The 23,962-nt window shown below is 41.8% G+C and overlaps 1 protein-coding gene across 2 annotated transcripts in view; it reads left to right on the plus strand.

Annotated features, from left to right (window-relative positions):
• FBXW11 (F-box and WD repeat domain containing 11) overlaps positions 1-23,962 on the plus strand; it is a 179,822-nt gene that overhangs the window by 117,035 nt on the left and 38,825 nt on the right. For both annotated transcript variants that reach the window (XM_083181812.1, XM_083181811.1), the window contains 6 exons: positions 244-381; positions 1,085-1,203; positions 4,575-4,824; positions 10,221-10,339; positions 13,954-14,064; positions 14,389-14,467. In XM_083181812.1, coding sequence (XP_083037938.1) covers positions 244-381; positions 1,085-1,203; positions 4,575-4,824; positions 10,221-10,339; positions 13,954-14,064; positions 14,389-14,467 — 816 coding nt within the window. The remainder of the gene's footprint in view (positions 1-243; positions 382-1,084; positions 1,204-4,574; positions 4,825-10,220; positions 10,340-13,953; positions 14,065-14,388; positions 14,468-23,962) is intronic.

The following is a 23,962-nucleotide window of genomic DNA, read 5'->3' on the forward strand; positions in this document are numbered from 1 at the left end:
TCAGATTTGAAAAAAAGGCCTCTGTCAGGAAGGCAAAAACAGGCTGCGTCGGTAAGGGGTTAACTAATTATGTCTAACATCTGTTTAACTTAAAAAAATAAAAACAAGAAATGCTTTGCCTACTTGCAGTGCTCTTGTTATGGAACCAAGAAGTAAGATTTACTACAGGCTTTTTTTTTTTTCAAAACTACAGGCTTTTTTTTTTTCTCAAAAAAGTTGCTAAGTGGTTTTTATTTGTTTTAGACCATAGAATCAAACTGGAGATGTGGAAGACATAATCTGCAGAGAATACAGTGCCGTTCAGAGAATAGTAAAGGAGTTTACTGTCTTCAATACGACGATGAAAAGATAATTAGTGGACTGCGGGATAACTCAATCAAAGTAAGAACTTTCCATTAGCTGTAATGTACTTTCAAACTCTTTCTAGAAAATGTACTTTCATATGTCATTTAAAGTGTGTTTTTTAAGACCAATTGTTTTAGAATATTTCAGATATGAAGACACTACCAGAAGCCTTTGTTAAGGGCATGAGCATTATTAGGAGATTATTTAGTAAATACGTTCAAATTATTGTATTTTTAAAGACAAGTTGATACTTTAGGGTTATATCAGGGTTGCAAGATTCAGGATACATTTGTATTTTAGGTTACAGGGAGCCAAAAATCTAACACAACTGCAATGCAGGAGTATTAAGATGTATACAACTATCGATGTGAATTGTGACGCACGGGACCACTCATTGCTGGGAGCGATAGGTGCTCCATTTTTAACGATCTAGTCAGATCGCTTAGAAATAAGTCTAAAATCACCCTGTGTATGCCCCTTTTATACACGCAAGGTAGCATCCAAATATTTCTTATGACCTGGGTTAAATTGCTGGATTGGTCAACCCGGGTTATAAGCTGTGATGCTTTTACACCGCACCTCAACCATACATCATCAACCTGGCAATAACCTGCATCCGAGGTGCACTGTGAAAGGGGTATTAAAGTGTAATATGTACTGGCACATGCTAGCAAACAGTTGTTTTATAATCTCTGCTGCAATAATGATATACTTAAATCATTGAATTATGTTTTAACAGATATGGGACAAAACCACCTTGGAGTGTCTGAAAATCCTTACAGGACATACTGGATCAGTACTTTGTTTACAGTATGATGAGCGAGTCATAGTAACTGGTTCTTCAGACTCCACTGTAAGGTATTGTTTCACAATTATGCTATTATTCTGATATTTGCTGGTTAAGGAAAAGCTTTATAAAATGAAGACCTGGCTTAAATTGTCCTCTAGATAATCATTCCCACTGTGGGTGTTACAGAACCTTTAATTAAGGAAAAATAGCAACTGTAGTTGCTATCTGTTCCTCCTAATATTTGCTGTAATTTGTATTCCGGGATTAGAGTGTTGGGATTATACTTTTGCGCATGTAACATAGGTTGAAAAAAGACGTTGGTCCATCGAGTTCAATCTGGTTGACTTGTAGCCACTGACTTAAATTAATTAACAGTAGTTGCTGTAACCTCCCCCACCAGCAATGAGTTCCAGAATTTTACTGCTCTAATGGTGAAGAATCCTCTTCTTAATTCAGGAATTTATTTTCCTTGAGCCTCAGTACAAGTCCTATGCATAGGCCTGTTAGTGAACAAATCATCTCCCAGTTCCATATCATTCCAAATCCTGTATTTGTACATGCTAATGATATCAACTTCTCAACCTCCATTTCTCCAGTGAAAACATACTCAGCTTGGTTAGCCTATCTTTGTATTCTAGTGATCCAAGACCTTTTAAAAGCTTAGTCGACTCTTCTCTGTACCTGTTCCAATTCATTTATGTCCTTTTTTTAAAAATGAGGTGCCCAGAACTGAACAGTGAATTCCAAGTGTGGTCTCGCCAATGCCTTGTAAAGAGACACAATCACATTGGCATCCCTTGAATCTATTCCCCTTTTAATGCATGCCAGTGTCCTGTTTTATTTTGCTGCTGCACTTGCACTGTGCACTATTACCCAATTTTTCATCTATGATGAACCCCAAGTCCATCTCTACAACAGAATTTCCTATAATAACTCCATTTAGCCTATAAGTAGCTTGTTCATTTTTGTTCCCATAATGAATTACTTTACATTTATCAACGATAAACTGCATTTTCCACCTTTTTCACCCACCTTTCATGTTGTTCTGCAAATATTGCAAATTTTACTCACTGTCACTTTCTATATCATTAATGAATATATTAAACAAGGTGGGTTTCAATATTGAACCTTGTGGATCTCCACTTTGAACCTTCCCCTTACTGGAATGTATGGCATTTTTCCACCACTCTGTCCCCGATTGTGCAACCATTTTTTAATCCAATTACAATTATCCTAACCCTAAATTATCTAGTTTTATTAATAACCTTTTATTAGGTACCGTGTCAATAGCAGTATTACATCAGATTTTCCGAAGTCCACCCTAAACTGATTTCCTCTTAGAAGCTAATTAGTCTGACATTATCTATTTTTGATGAACCCATGCTGAGCCTTACTTATCACCTTCTACTGTTCTAAGAAATTTTGGATACTATCTCTCATTCTTCTTTCTAATATTTTCCCCACAATGGATGTAAGGCAGACCAGTCTATAATTTTCAGGCTTAGTTTAGCTACCTTTCTTCCATATTGGTACTACTGTACGTAAGCTATGCACCATTCCCTTGGTACAGTCCCAGAGTTTGATTCCTTGAATATCAGATATAATAATAGTGCTATGACAGAACTCAATTCTTTTAGTATCCTAGGGTGTAGGATACTGTAATGTGCAGCTCTGCGCAATTTGACATGGTCAGAGGCCACCCTGCTCCCGGCCGCAACGCCCACCCATGTGAGTAAATGGGCATGGTTGGGGCGGGGGGGTGTTCTTTTTTTTATTTTATTAGGGAGGCCAAAAAATTGCCACCGGATTGGCATCCCTAACTAGACCACATTAATACTAGCTCACATTAAACAATTAAATGTTATCAGTTTTTGTATAAATTGTTAAAAACCTAATGCAAAAGTTTTATGTTAATATGGTAATAAAAAATGTTTAATAAAGATTTTAATGGAATACATTTAATCAGGTGTTTTAAAGGAAATTATTTTAACACTTGACTAATAACTTTAAGTAAATGATATAGAACATTATGCTCTATTGTAGAGATGATACCTAAAGGCCTTGTTTGGTTTTTATACCAGTTTTATGTGCGCTATTTTGATATACAATTTTTTTGTCCACTTGTATTCTAAGGAAGACAGCTTGAGAGCTCTGTGGATGCACTAAAGCAGGGATTCTCAAAATATTTTGCTAGAACCCTGTCTGACTATAAATTATTACAGGACCCCAGCAAGTTACTGCAGAATGGCCGTTACATGTGTGGTCAGCAGAACACACATGAACAGAAGTATTGCAGAAGCACAAAACAAGTAAAGTGACTGTTAATGTGACAGAGAGGCAATGGGTCATGGGGACATAGAAGAGGGGGCTTTTCCTTAATGAATATCCCGTTTCCCCCCTCCCCCATAAAGAACTGCTGCCCTCGGGGTGCCCGCAGATGACACCCCCCCCCCCCCCCCCATGCTGCACTTTCTTACAAGAGGTTCTTCACAAAATTCTAATGGCTCCTGAATGCGAACTGCTTGTTTTAGCTATGATTCCTACAGCTCAGAGGCTCCAGGAGTGCCCTCGCTGCCAGCTGTCTGTGTGCCCCCTGTGGATAACAACATGTAGATGAAGGATCCATGTCAGAGCACTGAAGAGTGAGAGGAGCTGCTTGATGACTCCTTAGCTCTCCAAGCCAATGATCCATGGATTCTGAAGTAACATACAGTTCAACTGATTTTATCAGACTCCTTGGATCACTGACTGAGAGATCAGGGGAGTCATTAGCCTATAGATTGTAAGCTTACAGCAGAGCCCTCTTTACTACAAGTCTGTATGCTGTTACCCAGTTTATCACTGTCTACAATTGTAAAGCGCAACGGAATCTGCTGCGCTATGTAAGAAACTGTAAAAAATAAATAAATTAGCCTGGTAGTCTGCAACATGGAGTTGCGACCCCACAGTTTTAGAACCTCTGCACAAAAAGTATTCATTTTCAGATTTCTAAAAAGTAATGATAAATAACTTTTCGTTAATACTGTATATAGTCGCTTGTAACCTGGCATAAATAGTATTAATTTCCTTGCATGTGCTTAAAATAATATTCAAAAAGTAGCAAGCAATTGAAATGGAGTTCCACTTTTGCAATTGTAGAAGCCTGAAAATGTTTTATAGCGCACTTCGGCAATCAGTGTGGCTCTCCATGTGTTAAATAAAAACTATTAAAAGTCCCTGTCATTCTGGCAGGTTGTGCTGGGATGTTTCACAACATCTGAAGAACCATAATTTGTCCAGATCTGTTTCATGGTATTGTTAGACTAGTTTTAAAGAATTGGAATAGGGATAAGAAAAGACACACTAGTAATTTCTGTATTTTTTTATGTAGAGATATGTAAACAAATAACAATAATTCTACTTTGTATCAGTCATTAACATGATTGATCTTATGTTGTAGAGTCTGGGAAGTGAATAGTGGAGAGGTGCTAAATACTCTAATTCATCATAATGAAGCAGTTCTTCATCTTCGATTCTGCAATGGCTTAATGGTAACATGTTCGAAGGATCGTTCAATTGCTGTTTGGGATATGGCATCTCCCACAGACATAACACTGCGCCGTGTTCTAGTTGGTCATCGTGCAGCTGTTAACGTAGTGGACTTTGATGACAAATATATTGTTTCTGCTTCTGGTGATCGAACAATAAAGGTGTGTTAAAGTTTATCCTTTAAATAATTGTATATGATCTGTAACCACGTGTTAGTGACTCCTCCTATGTTGTAAAATGTTAACTAGCTCCTACCCTGGCACCTGGTTGATGATTGCTTCTTTCCATGGACTGCTTTTTGAGGGCTTGGAGATACTGATCTGACTGCAGGAGAGCCAGAGAACTGAATAGTATTAAGATCTCGTTTGAAATCATACAGCAGATGCGGTCTTACTGAAAATAGGAATATTGTTTGTTCCAATAAGTTCATTTATTGCTGTAGAAGTGCTAGAAATATAACATCCAGTTGATTTTAGAAGTTCTGATGACACACACCACACTGTTTATTAGCCTATGTTTTTCAGAGCCACATCAGACCTCTTTATCCAGTTTAAATGCACACATGTTGGCATGGGCAAACCAGATGGACCTCTGCCTCTTTAAACCAATTAAGGTTAGGCCACATTATCAGCTGTTATCAGGAAACAATACCTGCCTCATTTTGACCCAAACTCAGTGGACATAAATCTGTCAATTGAAAACAAGTGCTCTTGCTCTGAGAAGGGTACTTTATAGATCAGATATTTAATATGCCATTTTATTTGTGTAAAACTAGTCCCCTACTCTTCATAAATAGGTGCAAAAGCAATATGGGGTTGCTAAAGGCATGGCCAGTCTGACTGTTATGCTTGGTATGTGGCTGAGTAAGGCATCACAGTGAGGAGGGCACTGGGCAGCCATGTAGAGTCAGCATTTTAAATGTTGTGCTGGTCGCTAGACAATCGGAGCATGTGAACCGGCAGCCAGTCACGCAGAGGCAGCTCCTGATTTGCTGCAGGCCGGTGAGCCAGCGCCTCGTTTGCAATAGCCACTGGCCTGCTCTGTGACTAATGTGGAAACTCCACACGACACACTGAAACTGTGGAGACCGCTAATTTCTGATTCAGCCAGGAGCTGCGTCGCTCATACCTGAGCAGCATGACCAAATAGAGGCCTGCTGTGCTAAACTAGAGCCTGTTACCATGCTGAGCATGAGTACCTGCAGTTTACAGCCAGTACTGAACGTACACCCAGTACCCACTCCGCTCTGTATGCAGTCAGTGGATAGACCATGTCTAGGTAGACCACTAATGGTCAACAGTGACTAGATCGACACTTAAAAAGGGTAAACATACTGTACCTTAGGTTGATGCCACCAAAAGGTCGACATAGGCAAGGTCGACAGTCAAGAGGTTGACATGAGTTTTACATGTTTTTTTAAAACAAAAAGGTGGTTTTCATACTTTATTATATTCGTTCTCAATGCTCACTTGGATAGTAGTGTGCTGAGTGCAGCAAGGCACTGTGCCCAAAGCATAGCGAGCCATGCAAGGGGGCAAGGTATGTATATGTGTGTGTGTGTGTATGTGTGTCTATATATATGTGTGTGTGTGTGTGTATGTGTATGTATATATATATATATATATATATATATATATATACAGTGTCCATGTTTCTGTACCATTACATAGACATGTAAAAACTAATTGACCTTTTGATTGTCGACATTGCCTATGTTGACCATGTGTGTCAACCTTGTGGCAGTGTCAACCTATGGTATGTCGACCCTTTTTCTGTGTCAGCCTAGTCAATGTTGACCTAGTGATTGTTGACCTAGACATTCTCTATCATCTATACCGTAACCTTCGGCTCTACCGTATTTTCCTGCACCTTTACAATGTATCCAAGCTGAACTCCATCCCGCTCTGTAGCCGACCGTGCTGTAACCCGCTCTATATTTGTCCCTCAAAACTTTCATACTGTACCTGGGAGGAATTTGGAGTTGTACAACAAAAATTGATGCCTCCCTTGCATTGAGAGCGCCCAAATCTATATATGCTTACCAAAATTAGGCTTTTGACTGGTCCTGTTAAAGACTGTATCAGTACTGAAGATATTTTAAAACACACTATTACCCGAATATGTAATCTGGGCTACAATTGCAAACAAGTGCGTAAGGAAACAAAAAGTGATAATCAATAATCAAATAATTTAGCAATTTACAAATGTTATTGAGAAATTTAAAATGTAAGATTACTATTTCACTTTCACTATGGTGGCCAACAAAGGTTAGAAGAATAAAGAACCGTATTACAAGTTAAAAAATAAAAATAAAGAATAAGGGGGCATTCAATCCAGGTTTCCGACTGTTTGGAGATCCCAACAGTTGGAATCTAGGCCGTTTTCTTTACTTCCAACAGGAACTCGACAATTACAATTCTGTATTTAATGTACAGAGTGTCGGAAAGTCTGCATATTGGCGAAAACAGCCGCGGTTTGTCGAAAGTTATTTGGACAATCTGCGGCCGTTTCTGACAAAATTCGGATCTGTTGTGTGGCAATCTGCCTTCAATGCTGTCTGAAACGGTAGTATTGAATAGGTGGCTGCAGCGATTACCCGGCCAGGATAAATTATCGGGTTTAATTTTTCTTTGATGCTTTATTTTTAGACCTTTTTTTAACTTGATTCTTTGTTTTTTAAATTTTAAAGTTACTTGTATTTTTTTTTTCTTTTTTGGGAACATTGTTGCCTACCAAAGTAAATTATTGTTTTCTTGTGAGAAAGCTGGATATACTGGACTATGGGGCGGGGCAGCGTTGGGGAGCAAAGGAGTTATTATTCAAACTAAACTGTAATAAGCTTGAGGTCCCTCACCTCTGCAACCCCTTGCAGGCGGTGCAACTTTAACAGTGCTGGAGGCAAAAACATGAAAACTATTTGGACAGAGGACCAGGTAGCTGCTAGACAGACCTACCTGTTCCACATTAGTGGTTTTCTGAAAAACATTGTAATTTAGCGTTTCTTATGCAGATACAACCATAGTCAAACACAAAACATAAGTCGTGCTGCATATCATTTTAATCGGCAATGTCTGCTTGTGTATCTTTTATGCAATATGAATAAGACCTTTTCAAAGATAACATTGCACAAATAAGATTGGCACTACAGAGTCATGCCACAGCATGGCATGACTAGAGGGGCTATTTAACCCACAAGGAGGCTAGAGGTATGATAAAGATGACTACACCTACCATTCTCTGAACTGGAGTAGGCAATAGCCTACCCTTGACCAGCCCAAGTGGGCACTGGCTCCTTTAAGCGCTAGGTTACTTAAGATTTCGATTTAGAACTCTTGTTGGTTACAGATAAACAATCAATCTTTTGTGCAGGATCTCTGCATGGAAAAACCTGTGTTTAGCACAATGTCCCTACAGGTCACTTCCCTGCGCAAATAGAAAAATACATGAAAGTATGGACCTCTATTTTTTGGGGGCCAGCCACAGTAAGAAAATCAATCCCACTGATGGCTTGAGCAATAATAGCATTTAAATTGATGCCCAAAAAGTATACTTCCGCCAAAAGGAAAGACTTTCAAGGAATGCTTAGATTCAGAATCTCCGTCCCAAGCACAAAATCAAAGAGCCCTTCTGGGCAGTGACGGCCGGCGGTGAGCACTGCTGCGCGCTCCCGCAACATTGCCGGAAAAGCCGTTCATCTGCTGGTTATACCAGCAGATGAGCGACTTTCAGGACGGCTTTGCATAGTGTTCTGCTATGCAACGCCGTCCTCCACCCCCCTCCGTCGGCGCCGGGCAGGGGAAAGTTGCTCAGTGTGTATGCACTGAGCGGCTTTCCCTGCAGCGATGAACGCGATCACCGCTGTCCATAAACGCTGGGCATAGTCGCCCTGTGTGTATGGACCTTAACATAGCATTTTGTATGCAGATACAGCATGTCAAGCTCTCAGAGTAGGCAGTAAAAGCTGATTAGAAATCACTTTGTCATTAGAAAGTGTGTATTGTGGTAGGCTTAACTAATTACAGATTTAGGAGCAGTTTCAGTTACAATCTACCAATTTCCAAAAAACAAGAGTTAAAGGGTACAATCTTACAGCACTCTTTATAATGCTGAAGTTAATACATATTGACAAAAGGTTGACATGCGTTTTTTTACATTTTTGTGTGAATGTTGACACCTGAGTATGTGGATTCCCAATTAGCATTGTGTGTACCATCAAATGGCTTGCTTAACTCGCTATGCTTTGGGCCTTTTGTCTCGCTCTATTACTGGGCTCGCCACATTTTAACATTTATCCAGAATTCAATTTTGAATGGTAAAGACAGTCCCCAAAAAACCCGAAAAGAATCTGGTCACCATTTTAGGCATTGGCTTATGCATTGTCAACCTATCTCAGTCAACGAGTATCTCCTCTAACTCTGGGACAGTAGACAAGTATGGATTTTTCTGGTCAGCACCTAGAACTGTATACGTATAAAAAAGTAGCAACGGCTATGTAAGGGAGCACATATTAGTTAAAAATCCATTCCAGTTGGTGCCATCCACGTGGACCATGATTGGGAATAGTAATCTTGCCAAGTGTGGCGAGTTTACATATGGTTAAACATACAATAAAACACTTGTTGACCTTTTGACCCTGTCAACCTAATACATGTTTATCATATGGTGTCGACCTATTTGTCTATCTTTTACTCCAAACCCTACTTAAATTGTTACACTGAGGCTAGACACTGGAATTCTCTACAGAGAGCGCTAGGAAAAGCAGAATGTAAGCATTTCTAAGGGGCTGTACACACAGTGCAAATTGTCTTGTGATTATATCCTGAATTGATCAATTGAGATCAAATTGCACGGCAAGCAAAATGCATTTGATTTTGACTGTACAGTACGGATCTTTACTGTATCGGTACTATATACTGTAGTCTTTGTTTCTATTTGATATAGAATAAACGGGAGTTCTCATCGGGATTAAATCGGCATCGAATGTGGCTGAAAACCTTTCGATTTTGCTTATATAAGCAATATCAAATAGAAAAATAGACTAAATTGAACAGTGTGTACACCCTATTACCACCAATAGCATCACAATTTGTAATGAATATATTAAAGTTTATTATTTTATTGCCAGTTTAGCATGACTATCTCCAGCAATCTTTGAAGTAAAATTGTTAGATGCTCCTAGGGCATTGGTTCCCCAACTGTGTGCCTAGGCACCCTGGGTTGCCTCCGGGCACTTGCAAGGGTGCCTCAGGTTGGTGGTCCAGGACCAATTAACATGTGAACAAACAGAAGCAAATCCTGTCCCTCACCACATAACTGACCAGAGGGTTGACCTATAAACACTATTTACTTTATTATTTGTTTGTGATTTTGCAATAAGAAATGTTTTTTCTAGGGGGGCCGTGAAAAAATGTTGATTATCTAGTGCGCTGTGATTCCAAAATGTTTTGGAAGCCCTGCCCTAGGGTTTCTTTCTGGATTTCCTTTGTATGCATGTACCATTTTTTTAATAATATTTTTGTTGTTTTAAATAAATTTTTTGTGTGTGTGTGCAATTTAGGTTTGGAGCACCAGTACTTGTGAATTTGTTCGCACACTTAATGGACACAAACGTGGCATTGCTTGCCTACAATATAGGGATCGGTTAGTTGTGAGTGGCTCTTCAGATAATACCATCAGGTAAATATTTTAAATGTCCTATTTTCAAAGTTCCATGTTATTCCCTAGCATTATTAATTTCAAACTGCAGCAATTGGAATCAAACTTGGTCAAATATATATATATATATATATATATATATATATATATATATATACACACAATACCAATCTGCGCAACACAGGAGTGTATTCAGGTCCGTCCAATTGAATAATAGTTGGTGCAGCTCACTTCAATAGAGGCTTGCTCGAGCCTCAGGAAATGTAAGACATGTAAAACAGAGAAGAAGGAGCGCACAAATGAGCGAGTATATCAAATTTTACTTAAAAAAGTGTATAAAGCTCACATACATAATAGAAATAAAATATCGGCATATCCACCCAATCACCGGCAAACGTCTGAAGCCAAATGCGGGGAAATCCAACGGGGAAAGATGGTCACAATCAACCCGGCGGTGTGGCGGCGTCAGCGGCACGACCAAGGAGAGCAGATACTGGACGGAGCGGCAAGTTGAGATCAGCACGTCAGGTAACCACGTCCCAACGCGTTTCGTCAACCGCCGGGTTGATTGTGACCATCTTTCCCCGTTGGATTTCCCCGCATTTGGCTTCAGACGTTTGCCGGTGATTGGGTGGATATGCTGATATTTTATTTCTATTATGTATGTGAGCTTTATACACTTTGTTAAGTAAAATTTGATATACTCGCTCATTTGTGCGCTCCTTCTTCTCTGTTTTACATATATATATATATATATATATATATATATATATATATTTATAAAACCATATTTCTAGAAATATATATATAGTGTTCATTCTAGCACGCGCTATCTTTGAAAACCCATGCAGTTCCTCTTTCCTATAGAGTTCTACTCCATGAGGAGTATAGTGAGTGTTTGCACAGCCTTATAAGTTGATTGATCCCTGATTTTTGCAGGGTAAGAAGACCCCAGGAAGAATTGTTTTATTTGGTATTGGGGGTGCTGTTCCCCAATACATATATATTTTACAAACAAAGAAGAAAAAGAGCTGTCTGGGGGAACGCACTGGTCATTTTTTAAAAATATAACTTTTAATAATTTTTATTTTAATATTCCCTATATCATGGGTCTTCAAACTGTGGCCCTCCAGATTTTGTGAAACTACAAATCCCAGCATGCCTTGCCACAGTTTTGCTATAAGGGAGTGTTAAAACTGTGGCAAGGCATGCTAGGATTTTTAGTTTCACAACATCTGGAGGGCCACGGTTTGGAGACCCATGACCTATATCAAGGTAGGGGAACTTACATAAACAGCAGAAATTTTATAGGGGTTAAAGTCACATACAACACATACAAGAATCTATAAAGTGTGTTTAAAGAAAGAAAATGGTACTTGTTTCCTAGAACGGCCACAACGATTTAGATCGTTGTGGTCGTAAGATAAAAAATCGGATCGATCGCATCGCATGCGATTTGGTCGCATACGATGCGACCGATCCGATCGACCGATTTTTCACCCGATTTTTTTTTTTTTTTTCACCAGATTTGTTTCAATTGCCCCCCCAAATGTTAATAAGTGTGCTAGACCCCACGATAGACGTGAACCCGAAGCGTGGCGAGCGCAGCGAGCCCGCGAGGGGCGGCGGTGCGCGTCCTCCGACCTTTTCATTCCCCTACTATCCACTAGGGCGTGGAGTGAGAATATAATAGTGTGGCGAGCGCAGCGAGCCACCGAGCCCGAAGCGTGGCGAGCGCAGCGAGCCCCGCGAGGGGACGCGTCTAACTTCACAGGTATACGCGTCTCCTCGCGGGGCTCGCTGCGCTCGCCACGCTTCGGGCTCGGTGGCTCGCTGCGCTCGCCACACTATTATATTCTCACTCCACGCCCTAGTGGATAGTAGGGGAATGAAAAGGTCGGAGGACGCGCACCGCCGCCCCTCGCGGGCTCGCTGCGCTCGCCACGCTTCGGGTTCACGTCTATCGTGGGGTCATGGCGGGCACATAAAAAATGTGAAATGGGTCATATTGGCCCATTTCACCTTTTTTATCATTTTTCCCTATGTGAGATGGACTTAATCAAGTCCATCTCATCTTGTGCCATTATAATGGCACAAGACCGACCGATTTCAATGTTAAAAGATTTTTTAACATTGAAGTCTATGGAAAAATCGGGTCAATCGGTCGGTCGCATCGCGGCCGATTTTAATTGGTCGCGACCGACCGATTGACCCGATTTCTGTCAATCAAAGTGAAAAAATTGTAAAAAATCGGCCACATCGTGAGGATCGTGTCCCTTAATTAAGAGCCACGATCACTCACGATTGTGGCCGTTCTAGGAAACAAGTACCAAGAAAATTATTGTGCTTTAAAATTTTAACAGGTGTCTGTATAAGAGAAATGTCTATTCCATATAGCCCTGAAGAAGAAATGAGTTTGCTACTAATAATACTCTATAACTAAGACTCTGATGTTGCAGCAGGAGAGTAAGTTATCCAAATCCTATTGAGGATACACTATGCTTGTAGTCGCAATGTTGCAATTTATAGTATAATACTGTTTAGCATTCGACACAAGACACAGTGATGACGGGGTGTTACAATGTATTGTAGTTAGTTTGGGGCTTGATGGCCTTGACAAAGCTGGTAAACAGCGAAACGTTGCATTGGCACATGTCTTGTCCAGGAGATGTCTATTTAGCCTAGATTGTATGAAACTTAGAAAATGTTTAGCCAGCATAGTGTATCCTCAATAGGATTTGGATAAATTACTCTCCTGCTGCAACATCAGAGTCTTTGTTATATAGAGTATTATTAGTAGCAAACTCATTTCTTCTTCAGGGCTATATGGAATAGACATTTCTCTTGGACCTGTGTAAATTTTAAAACACAATAATATTCTTTCTTTAAACACACTATATGTATTCTTGTATGTGTTGTATGTGATTTTAACCCCTATAAAATTTCTGCTGTTTATGTAAGTTCCCCTACCTTGATATAGGGAATATTAAAATAAAAATTATTAAATGTTATATTTTAGAAAAATGACCAGTGCATTCCCCCAGACAGCTCTTTTTCTTCTTCGTTTGTAAAATATAGTTCCTCTTCCTGCCTGGGTTGTTGCTGTCTGCTGGAGTATTTCTAGCACAGTGTGGTCTGTATATCAGCACTGATATGCAAACCAGACATGTGCTAAAAATATCACAGCAGACAGCAACACCCCAGGCAGGGAACCAGGAACTGTATGGGTTTTCTAAGATAGCGGGTGCTAGAATGAACACTATATATTTACTGGGGATACGGTCACTAGGTCTACAACAACTAGGTCGACAAGCATTAAGTCAATATGGGGAAGGTTGAAATGGGATATTTCACTTATTTTTGAGCCAATATGTGCCAACAGGCAAGTTCAAGCCCTACCATCCACTAAGGCATGGTGGGAGTATAAAATAGTGCCCGTAGCATGGCGAATGCAGTGGCACACTTTTTTAGTGTTGACTGACGGGAAAGTGAAAAAACCCATGTCGACCTTCCCCATGTTGACCTAATGACCATGTCGACCTAGTTGCTGTCTATCCAATGTGCCATACCTATTTAAAGAATGTCATATTATAATAAGAAAAGTATTTTAACTTGGTATCTGTCTTCCCAAATAGATTATGGGATATAGAATGTGGAGCATGTTTACGGGTTTTAGAAGGACATGAAGAACTTGTGCGCTGTATAAGATTTGACAACAAGAGAATTGTCAGTGGTGCATATGATGGGTATGTATTAATAATATTTTTGATTGGTATTTAAAGGGGTTTTCCTTTTTTTTTTTTTTTCTATCTCTAAAACTAAAGTAGTTGTAATGTACTGAAAATGGAATGGGACAAAATAGAAGCGCAGAGTGGAGAATGGTTTGGGATGAATTTATTTCCAGTCCATATAAAATGAAACCAGTTTAAATAGTTATTTCAGAGTTTAACAAAATTGCTAGCTGCATCTCAAACTAGTACTTTCCTGAGTATATATGCATTTGTGTTCTTATTTTGAAGTGAACTATTTAGGGTTTTTATTTTTTAAGAACTATCGACTTTTTTTTCCAGGAAAATAAAAGTTTGGGATCTGCAGGCTGCATTGGATCCTCGTGCCCCAGCAAGCACTTTGTGTTTGCGTACTTTAGTGGTATGTATAATTGTGCAACTAGAATCATTCATGGAGGCTTAATCAGACCAGTATTTCTCAAACTCTATGAATGCCTGTACAAACGTGTTATGCACCCATATATATATTTTTGGATAGATCTGTTATCAGCTTTGCTACACAAGCCTACGCAATCTGTCTGTAAACAATGTTGTTAAGACTTATTGCTGGTACACACTGGCTGACAGACCAGTGATTATATCAGCCATTCAATTGGTATACTGTATTGCACAGTGTGTAACCAGCATAACAGTTTGTGTTTTTACAGTGTCCCACAGGAATAATTAATACCACCTGTATATCTATTGTCCATCAGTAAACACACCTGTTCACCAGCTTAGATGCTTTGGAAAATGTGCACTGAATGGGGTCTTGAGAACTGGGTTTGATGAATACTGATTTAGAAACTCAAACTTTGTTCTCAGTACCCCTAGCAATTCATGTTCTCAATGCCTCCTGTGGATTTTTAGAATGTGTTTAAAACCTCATACTTGCCTACCTGACCCTCTCCATGAGGGAGAAAATGCTCTGTTCCTAGACTTCCCTGGTAATGTATGATTGCCATCAACTGTGGTGAGCTAGTTAATTGATGAGACCAATGTTTCACCACTGGTGATAACGATCGTAAATTACCAGGGAAATCCAGAAACAGTGTATTGGCTCCCTCATGGAGAGGGTCAGGTAGGCAAGGATGTTTTAAAATTTTAATAGGCCAGTCAGGTGGTCTGGGAAACCTGAACTGTTCTGGATCCTAAGGACCAAGTTTTGAGCAAAACACCTTTAGCATTTTTAATATTTAAAGTTTTCAACTCTTAGTTTTTATTTTACAACTCAATCTTTACCATTCCTAACAAATTATATGTTTGAAAAATGTATTAATCAGTGTAATCTCAGAGAGAGGGATCGGAGAGGAGGGCAGACAGGGAGAGGCAGGGGGGTGGAGGGAGAGAGGGGTGGGGGGGTTGCAGAGAGAGGGAGGGACGAGAAGGGCAGATGGGGAGAGGGAGAGACGGAGATTATATATAAAATATATAGATTAGATATTGTAACAAACGACCTTCCACCAGACAAGACACTGACATGGTCGTAGGGAAAAGCAGTATGTTTACTTCCATGGCACTTCAAACAGGTCTTTTCCAAAGCAAGTTTACTGGGACTTAACTAGTCCACAAACCACATGCACTGTACCCAATCTCAGACTCCCTGTCACTTACACACTGGCCCACCACCCTGGCCACTTGCTGGCATCAGGAGCCCTGAGCCTTTGCTTTAACGAGGTTTAAGAAAGTGTGACACAAGTGAAACAAGTGTGAATCATGCCTGATTACTGGAAGGGCTTTCTTCAACAATTGGACACGACCTACATGGATGGGATTCTCCAGTATTTCGCTTAGTCCTAAACCCAGGTAGTTCATCTTTATGGATTAAAAGCACGATTTACACTTTATGCTGGTTGGAAGTCTGAATGCCACTTCTCTGCATCTGTCTGTATATATTTTGGTGTTTAGGATTTTGGGGTGCTCCAGACTCCTCAAAGGTTGAATCCTCCGACCGTGGGTTTAAATTTAAAGTTCAATTTCTCTTTCATCCAATCCGGTGACACAGCTCACGATGGGATGTAGGAGGGGTCCGCAGGAGCCAGGCACCTATGCTTCAATTCTTTGGGAGCAGGCTCCTCCCTTCTGCATCCCACAATGCCTCCATTCGTTTTAGGTGCCCACAGGAGTGGGTGCTATGCTGAGCATTTTTCTTAGGAATTTTTACTAGTTTAGCTAGGTTTTTTATTATTTTATTAACTAATAGTTCGACCAGGTTTTTTCCAGCGTGTAACTTCATACTGAAGTTAACACACGCTGAGAGCGCAGCAGAGGCTGACAGAAGCGCATCCTGTCAGCTCTCTGTGTGCAGAGGGAAGCGGTTGCTCCCTCTGCACAGTGCTTACTTCTAACGACAAGAGGTTTCCTAGGCTCCGGGGGGGTTCTAACCAGCTCCTTGCCTAGAAGGTGATCTTGGGGGACGGACCCCCTCGATGACGCCCGCCATATTATAGAGAGCTTAAAGACAGAAATCCCTTGGGGAGTTGGCGTCTTTTACAGGAGTCCAGCGCTGCTGGACAGCTCCAAATGGTCCCATTGTGTTGGGAGTTACTGGAGGTGAGGAGATGCACTCGTGGGAGCGGCTGAAGGGGGAAAGGCGCCAAAAACGGCAACCCTCCCCGCTGAAGCAGAGACTTGGTCTCTTCCTGTCCTGTTCTCTGGTGCCATTTCTCTCCATGCTGTGGAGCTGATACTGGGCGAATTTCTACACAGAGGTCTCTCCTGGAAAGCGCTCCCTCAGCTGATCGCTGGCAACAGAGGAAATCACAGATAAGTACACTGATACATTACTCTGTGCTTTGCCTGGCATTTTGCATTGTGTTTTTAACATGACTGACGAGTGCACTTCTGTTGCTGGGGAGGAGGGAGCGAGGGGCATGTTCTTTTATTGCAAAAAGTGTAATGCAAAATTACCATGAGGACCAGGGGGCATTGTGCCCTTCCTGTGATGCTGTTCCCTGTTGGTCGCGGGCCCTGTGGTCTGAGGTAGCTGAACCAGCATGGGCTGTTGCTTTAGGAAGGTCCATCCTTAACAGAGGCTTTGAATAGGCAAAAGGATTCCTTGTTAGTGTCTCCTGGCCAGGTCCATTTATCTCAGGCTTCTGGGTGGTCTGTTACCCCAGCGCAGGGGACCCAATTTTACTGCGGGCTATGCAGAATACTGCTCAGGGTGTGCATAAGATGACATCCCTTATGGAGCAGTTTACCAAATCCTCTGAGGATATTGCAAATAGGCATGCTTTTTCTATGCCCCCTCTTTTGAATTTAGATTCTGATGATGATGGGGTGTGTGAGGAGGATTTGAGTTGGATCCAGAGTAAAGAAGCTGATACTTCAGTTTCTGGCATTGAGGATTTAATTCTGTCTGTTAAGCAGGCTTTAAATTTAACTGAGGAGGTAAAAAACCCTGCACGCTGCGTTTTTAAGAAGAGTCGCAAGGACCCTGTTTCTTTTCCTTCAGATGAAGGGATGGTTTCTTTGCTAGGGGAAGCAGGAAAATCCCCAGACAAAAGATTGTTAATGACTAAAAAATATGCAAATATATACCCTATGCCGAAGGATCATATTAAGATATGGGAAAATATTCCATTGGTTGATATATCTGTGGCCAGATTGTCTAAAGCCACAGCCTTACCAGTGCAAAGTGGTGCGGCCTTTAAGGACCAAGTGGATAAAAAGGTAGAAGGTTGCCTCAAGGCAATTTTTGAAGGCGTGGGTTTCATGCTGCGTCCCATTATTGCTTCGGCTTGGGTTGCAAAAGCAATGGTCAAATGGGCGGAGACTTTAAGCAGTCAGCTCCAGCATGATGCAGAGGCCTATTCATTAGCTGAAAAGTTGAGATGTGCTGCTGAGTACATCTGTGAAGCTGGTGAGGAAGGCGCAAAGATGGCGTCTAAGGTTTCTGTAACTTCCGTCACAGCCAGATGGGCACTTTGGCTAAAGGCATGGGAGGTGGATAGTGAATCCAAAAAGTTTCGCTGGAAACTGCCCTTCAAGGGGGAGTTATTCTTTGGGTCTGAATTAGAGGACATTATAAAACAGGCTACGGGGGTGAAGAGCACATTTCTCTCAACTACACCTAAGCCTACAGGCTCTAAATTTGGAGTGTTTAAGCTGTCCTTTCGTCACTCCATTTCGAGGTGGAGCGTCTAACCGAGGACAGGCAGGGCGTGGAAGATTCCAGGCCAGTAGAGGAAGGACTCCCAAGTCCAAGTTGGGAGTCTTTGCAAAGAAACATGCAACGAAAGGTGAGGATAAGTCCTCTGCATGACGGGGCGGAGGCTCCCTGTTCTGGGATCAGAGTGGGGGGTCGCCTCCTGCAGTCTCGGGACAGGGGGAGAGAGTCCACCTGGGATCCCTGGGTTTTTTCCATTGTTTCCGAAGGTTACCGGATAAATCTCAGGGGCTCCCCCCCCCACAGATTTCTCCCTACTCCCTTACCACAGACCGCGTCCCTGAGGTCCGCGCTCCTGGGAGCAGCCTTGCCTCTCAAGGAGAAAGGGGTGGTGATCCCGGTACCTCAGGAGGAGAGAAAGAAGGGATTTTATGCCATCCTTTTCTTAGTACCCAAACCGGACGGCTCTTTCAGACCTATTCTAAATTTGAAATCTTTAAATCTTCATCTTTGGGTGGATCACTTTCGCATGGAGTCTCTGCGCTCGGTGCTTTTAAGCATAGAACCGGGAGTTTTTCTGGCATCAATGGATATTCAGGATGCGTACCTCCATGTGCCTATCCACAATGAACATCAGTCCCTTCTCCGGTTTGCAATAGGAGAGAACCATTGGCAGTTTCAGGCTCTGCCGTTTGGTCTGGCAACGGCCCCCAAGGGTGTTCACAAAAGTGATGGCAGTCATGGCTGCAGCCCTCAGACTGAGGGGTATAATAATTATTCCTTATCTGGACAACTTTCTATTCAAGGCAGAGTCAGCGGAGAAGTCTCTGTGCATTGCGTCACAATTCTTACAAGACATGGGGTGGGTGCTAAATCTACCAAAGTCTCATTTGACACCCACACAGAGTCTGCAATTTCTGGGGGTGATTTTGGATACGCACCTGCACAGGGTGTTTCTACCAGAACCCAAGGCAGTGGAAATTTGGCAGATGGTTTTGAATATTTTACAAGCACCTGCGCACCTATGGTGTGGCAAGGAGTACGGTTGCTTGGGAAAATGGTGGCAATGTTCGAGACTCTTCAGTTTGCCAGATTCCATTCAAGGATTTTTCAATGGAATAGCCTGTCGTGTTGGTCGGGAAATGCAGAGACCATGAAACAGGAAAGGTTGCTTCTGTCTCAGGAGTCGAGAGAATCCCTGATCTTGTGGACAGATGTGGAGATTTTACAGCTGGGATGTTCCCTCCGCTCCTGGGATTGGCTGGTCATCATGACTGATGCCTGCCTCAGGGGTTGGGGGGCGGTAGTTCTTAATTTGCGGCTACAGGGCCTCTGGTCAAGGGAAGAATCCAGGCTTCCCATCAATGTTATGGAACTTCGGGCAGTATGGAATGCGTTGCTTCAGGCGGAGGAGTTCCTGAAAGGATCACCATTACGTGTACAGTCCGATAATGCCACAACAGTGGCTTACCTGAAACATCAGGGCGGGACCCGCAGCATGATGGTAATGAAGGAAGTCTCACGGATTCTCACTTGGGCAGAGATCAACGTTCCTGTGTTGTCGGCTGTCTTCATTCCAGGGATCAGGAATGTGGAAACGGACTTCCTCAGCAGGGAGACACTGCTGGAGGGGGAATGGTCACTTCATCAGGAAGTGTTTCAGGAGATTGTGGATCGCTGGGGTCTACCAGAAATAGAACTGATAGCGACAAGGAGCAAATGTCAGGTACCGAGATTTTGTTCTCGAGCAAGGTATCCAACAGCTTGGGCAGTGGATGCCATGACAGTTCCTTGGAGTTTTCACATGGTTTACATATTCCCTCCGTTTCCCATGCTCCCGAGAGTATTGAAGAGAGTGAAGGGCCAGGGCGTGCAGACTATTCCAATTGCGCTGAATTGGCCCAGGAGGTTGTGGTACTGAGATTGTCGACGGACACTTGGGGCTCCCTCTGCGACAGGATTTGCTAAAGCAAGGACCGTTTCTTCACCCGGACCCAGATCATCTCAATTTGACGGCGTGGCTTATGAAACCTCCTTATTGAAGAAGGGGTTTTCAGATGAGGTTATACAGACCATGGTTAGGGCTCGTAAGTCTGTGTCTGCAGCCAATTACCATCGGGTCTGGAAGATATATATTAGGTGGTGTGAACGTCAAAGTTCATACATCTAGGTTCAAACTTTCAAGACTTTTGGATTTCTTGCAGGATGGTTTCAATGCCGGACTCAGTCTACAGTCTTTGAAAGTCCAAATATCCGCATTGTCAATCTTTTTTCAAAAGAGGGTAGCCTTGTTACCAGAGGTTCAGACTTTTTTACAGGCATAACTAGGCTTAAACCCTCTTATAGGCAGCCGGTAGCGCCTTGGGATTTGTATTTGGTTCTGTCAGTTTTGCAAAACCCTCCTTTTGAACCTTTAAGATCAGCTGAACTTAAATATGTTTCTTGGAAACTGAATTTTTTGTTGGCCATTGCCTCGGCTAGGCGGGTGTCAGAGTTGGGTGCCTTGTCTTGCAAGTCATCATTTTTGATTTTTCATGATAGGGCTGTGCTTCGAACAGTTCCTAAATTCCTACTTAAGGTAGTGTCTTCTTTTCATTTAAACCAGGACATTGTTCTTCCGGTGTCCCGAAGGGGTAAGAAATAGGGACAAATTAAAGAAATTGGACATCTTTCGCGTCTTGCGAATTTACGTGGATAGGCTAAAGGACATTCGCAAATCTGATTTGGTTTTATATGATGTGCATAACATTTGGTGGCCTGCTTCTAAGCAGACCATTGCCCGTTGGTTGAGATCAACGATTGCCTTTGCCTACTGTAAAGCAGGTAGGCCTGTTCCTTCACGGATAAATGCACATACCACCAGGTCAGTTGCTTCCTCGTGGGCGGTGCGCCATGGGGATACAGGGGAGCAGTTGTGAAGGGCTGCCACCTGGTGCTCTGTTCACACCTTTACCAAATTTTACAGGTTTCATGAGTTCGCATCGGAGGACGCTTCATTTGGACGGCACTGATGAGATCTGTCAGTCTGAGTACCCTCCCAAAGGACCGGCTCGTGAACGTCCCATCGTGAGCTCTGTCACCGGACTGGACGAAAGAGAAAAGGGGATTTTTGTAAGAACTTACCATTCAAACCCCTTTCTCGGAGTCTAGTCCGGTGACATAGCAATCCCTCCCTTACGCTCAGTAAGTTATACCGTTTATGTGTTATGGTTCTTTGAGTTGCATGTAAGATGTTCAGGCATTGTGCTGAATTTTGTATCCTAGTGTGCTCTTGAAGTTGAACTGAGGCATTGTGGGATGCAGAAGGGAGGCCCTGCTCCCAAAGAATTGAAGCATAGGTGCGGACCCCTCCTACATCCCATCGTGAGCTGTTTCACCAGACTGGACTCAGAGAAAGGGGTTTGAACGGTAAGTTCCTACAAAAATCCCCTTTTCGGTAATGAGGGCACTCACTAGTCTTTTTCAGCAAATTTCAAATCTTCTTTATTAAAATAGGCATGGTATTAAACAACGTTTCGGTCCTCTAGTGGGACATTAATCATGGTAACCAACATCCCTCCATCTGCTGTCTCCCGGAAGGATGTTGGTTACCATGTGTGTGTGTATCATATACGTATTAGTAAAAAAGATTCAGTCCTATGCACGGCACTCCCCTAAATTTGTGGGGTGTGAGCTAAGTCCAGAAAACAGTGGTGGGCTGTTTACAAAGTAGCATTGAGAGATGTGGTATGGACTTGGATAGCGACTGGCGTGCATGAATTATATTATAATGGAACAGTATTTGTAAATAAGTTCACAATTTATTATACACAGTGGAAAGAATAAATAAAGTTTATATATACATACATAAAATTGGGGTGGAGTTAATTTTATATAGTGTGGCGAGTGCAGCGGGCCACCGAGCCCGAAGCGTGGCGAGCGCAGGGAGCCCCACGAGGGGACGCGTATCATGTTACATGTATTACACGTACCCTCGCTGCGCTCGACAAACTATATAAAATCAACTCCACGTTGACTTGGATAGTGGGGGTATGAAAAGGTCGGTCAGACACGTACCGCCTGCGCTCGCCATGATTCGGTACGTGTCTGACCGACCGTGTGTGTGTGTGTGTGTGTGTGTGTGTGTGTATGTGTGTGTATGTGTGTATATATATATATATATATATATATATATATATATATATATATATATATATATATATATATATATATATATATATATATATATATATATATACTTGGTGGGGATGGAGCGGCACTCTCAGCAGGAAGAAACACAGGTACACGTTGTTAGATAGAGCGATGTTTCAACGTCCTTTATTTGGACGTCGCTCTATCTAACAACGTGTACCTGTGTTTCTTCCTGCTGAGAGTGCCGCTCCATCCCCACCAAGTATGCTATCCCTCTGTGCAGGCACCCAGCCAATTTCCTCTGCATAGCTGCTGTGGACTGTGCCGGTCTCTTGGACATATATACATACATACATACATACATACATACATACATGAGAAAGACCTTCGTTTGCGCTAATTATAAGCAGCTACTCTATAAGACCTCCCTGTTAGTGGAGGACAGTAACGATGGATATGTGCACGAGAAAAAGATATAGAGCGTGCTATTAAGAAACCTCCACCTTAGTGTATTTGTGCAACAGTAAGGTACAGATTTTTACAATTTGTAAAATGGCTTTATTAAAACATAAATGGTGTAGTCGATGTCAGACACAATTGACAACATTGATGGTACATTTTTGGTACATGAATTTCAGGTGGGTCTCGACTCACCTGAAATTCATGTACCAAAAATGTACCATCAATGTTGTCAATTGTGTCTGACATCGACTACACCATTTATGTTTTAATAAAGCCATTTTACAAATTGTAAAAATCTGTACCTTACTGTTGCACAAATACACTAAGGTGGAGGTTTCTTAATAGCGCTCTCTATCTTTTTCTTGTGTGTGTATATGTGTGTGTGTATATATATATATATATTTGGATAGATGCGGCACTCCCTGAACAATAGATAAAAGGCAACGAGCCGGTGCCCCCCGACAAAATGAATCCAAAGGATTTAAATAGAATAGTGGTGGACTGCGGCACTCAAAAAATTTACACAGACTGCCTGGGTAATATACATACATACATACATACACCATGTTTCTGAGTGCCACTCCATTGGATTTACTTCAAATATTAATTGGACACACACAACCAGGTATAGTCCCTATAGGCTTATACCTGGTTGTGTCCAATTCATTTTTTTTTTTATTAAGTGCCCCATCCGGGAATATGGATGGTGGAGTGAGAGCTTTGCCTCATTTAAAGAGCGAGAGTGCTGACCGAGTGCACTTTATTTTTGCACTTAGCATTTTGCACTTTATTTTTGCACTTAGCATTTTGCACTTTATTTTTGCACTTAGCATTTTGCACTTTATTTTTGCACTTTATTTTGCACTTAGCACTTTTGTCACGCGCAGCCGATATCCTGACGAAATGTCGTTGGTAGCCATGAAACGTTGATAGAACCACCACGGCTTGTCATGTAATAGAAACATAGGGTACTTGTGTATTATCTGGGCGCCCGATTTTTTCATTGCATGCCACTACTTAAGGCATGCAATGCAATGCGATTTTTCATTGTAAAGACCCGATTTTTAATTGTATAGTCAGCCATGGGTGATTTCATACCCCCACTATCCAACTACGCATGGAGTTGATTTTATATAGTTTAAACACAAGAAAAGAGCATCAAAGTGTGGTGCA

The sequence above is a fragment of the Crinia signifera genome, chromosome 4, assembly GCF_055691185.1.
Source record: "Crinia signifera chromosome 4, ASM5569118v1, whole genome shotgun sequence".
In the NCBI taxonomy this organism is placed as follows: Eukaryota; Metazoa; Chordata; class Amphibia; order Anura; family Myobatrachidae; genus Crinia; species Crinia signifera.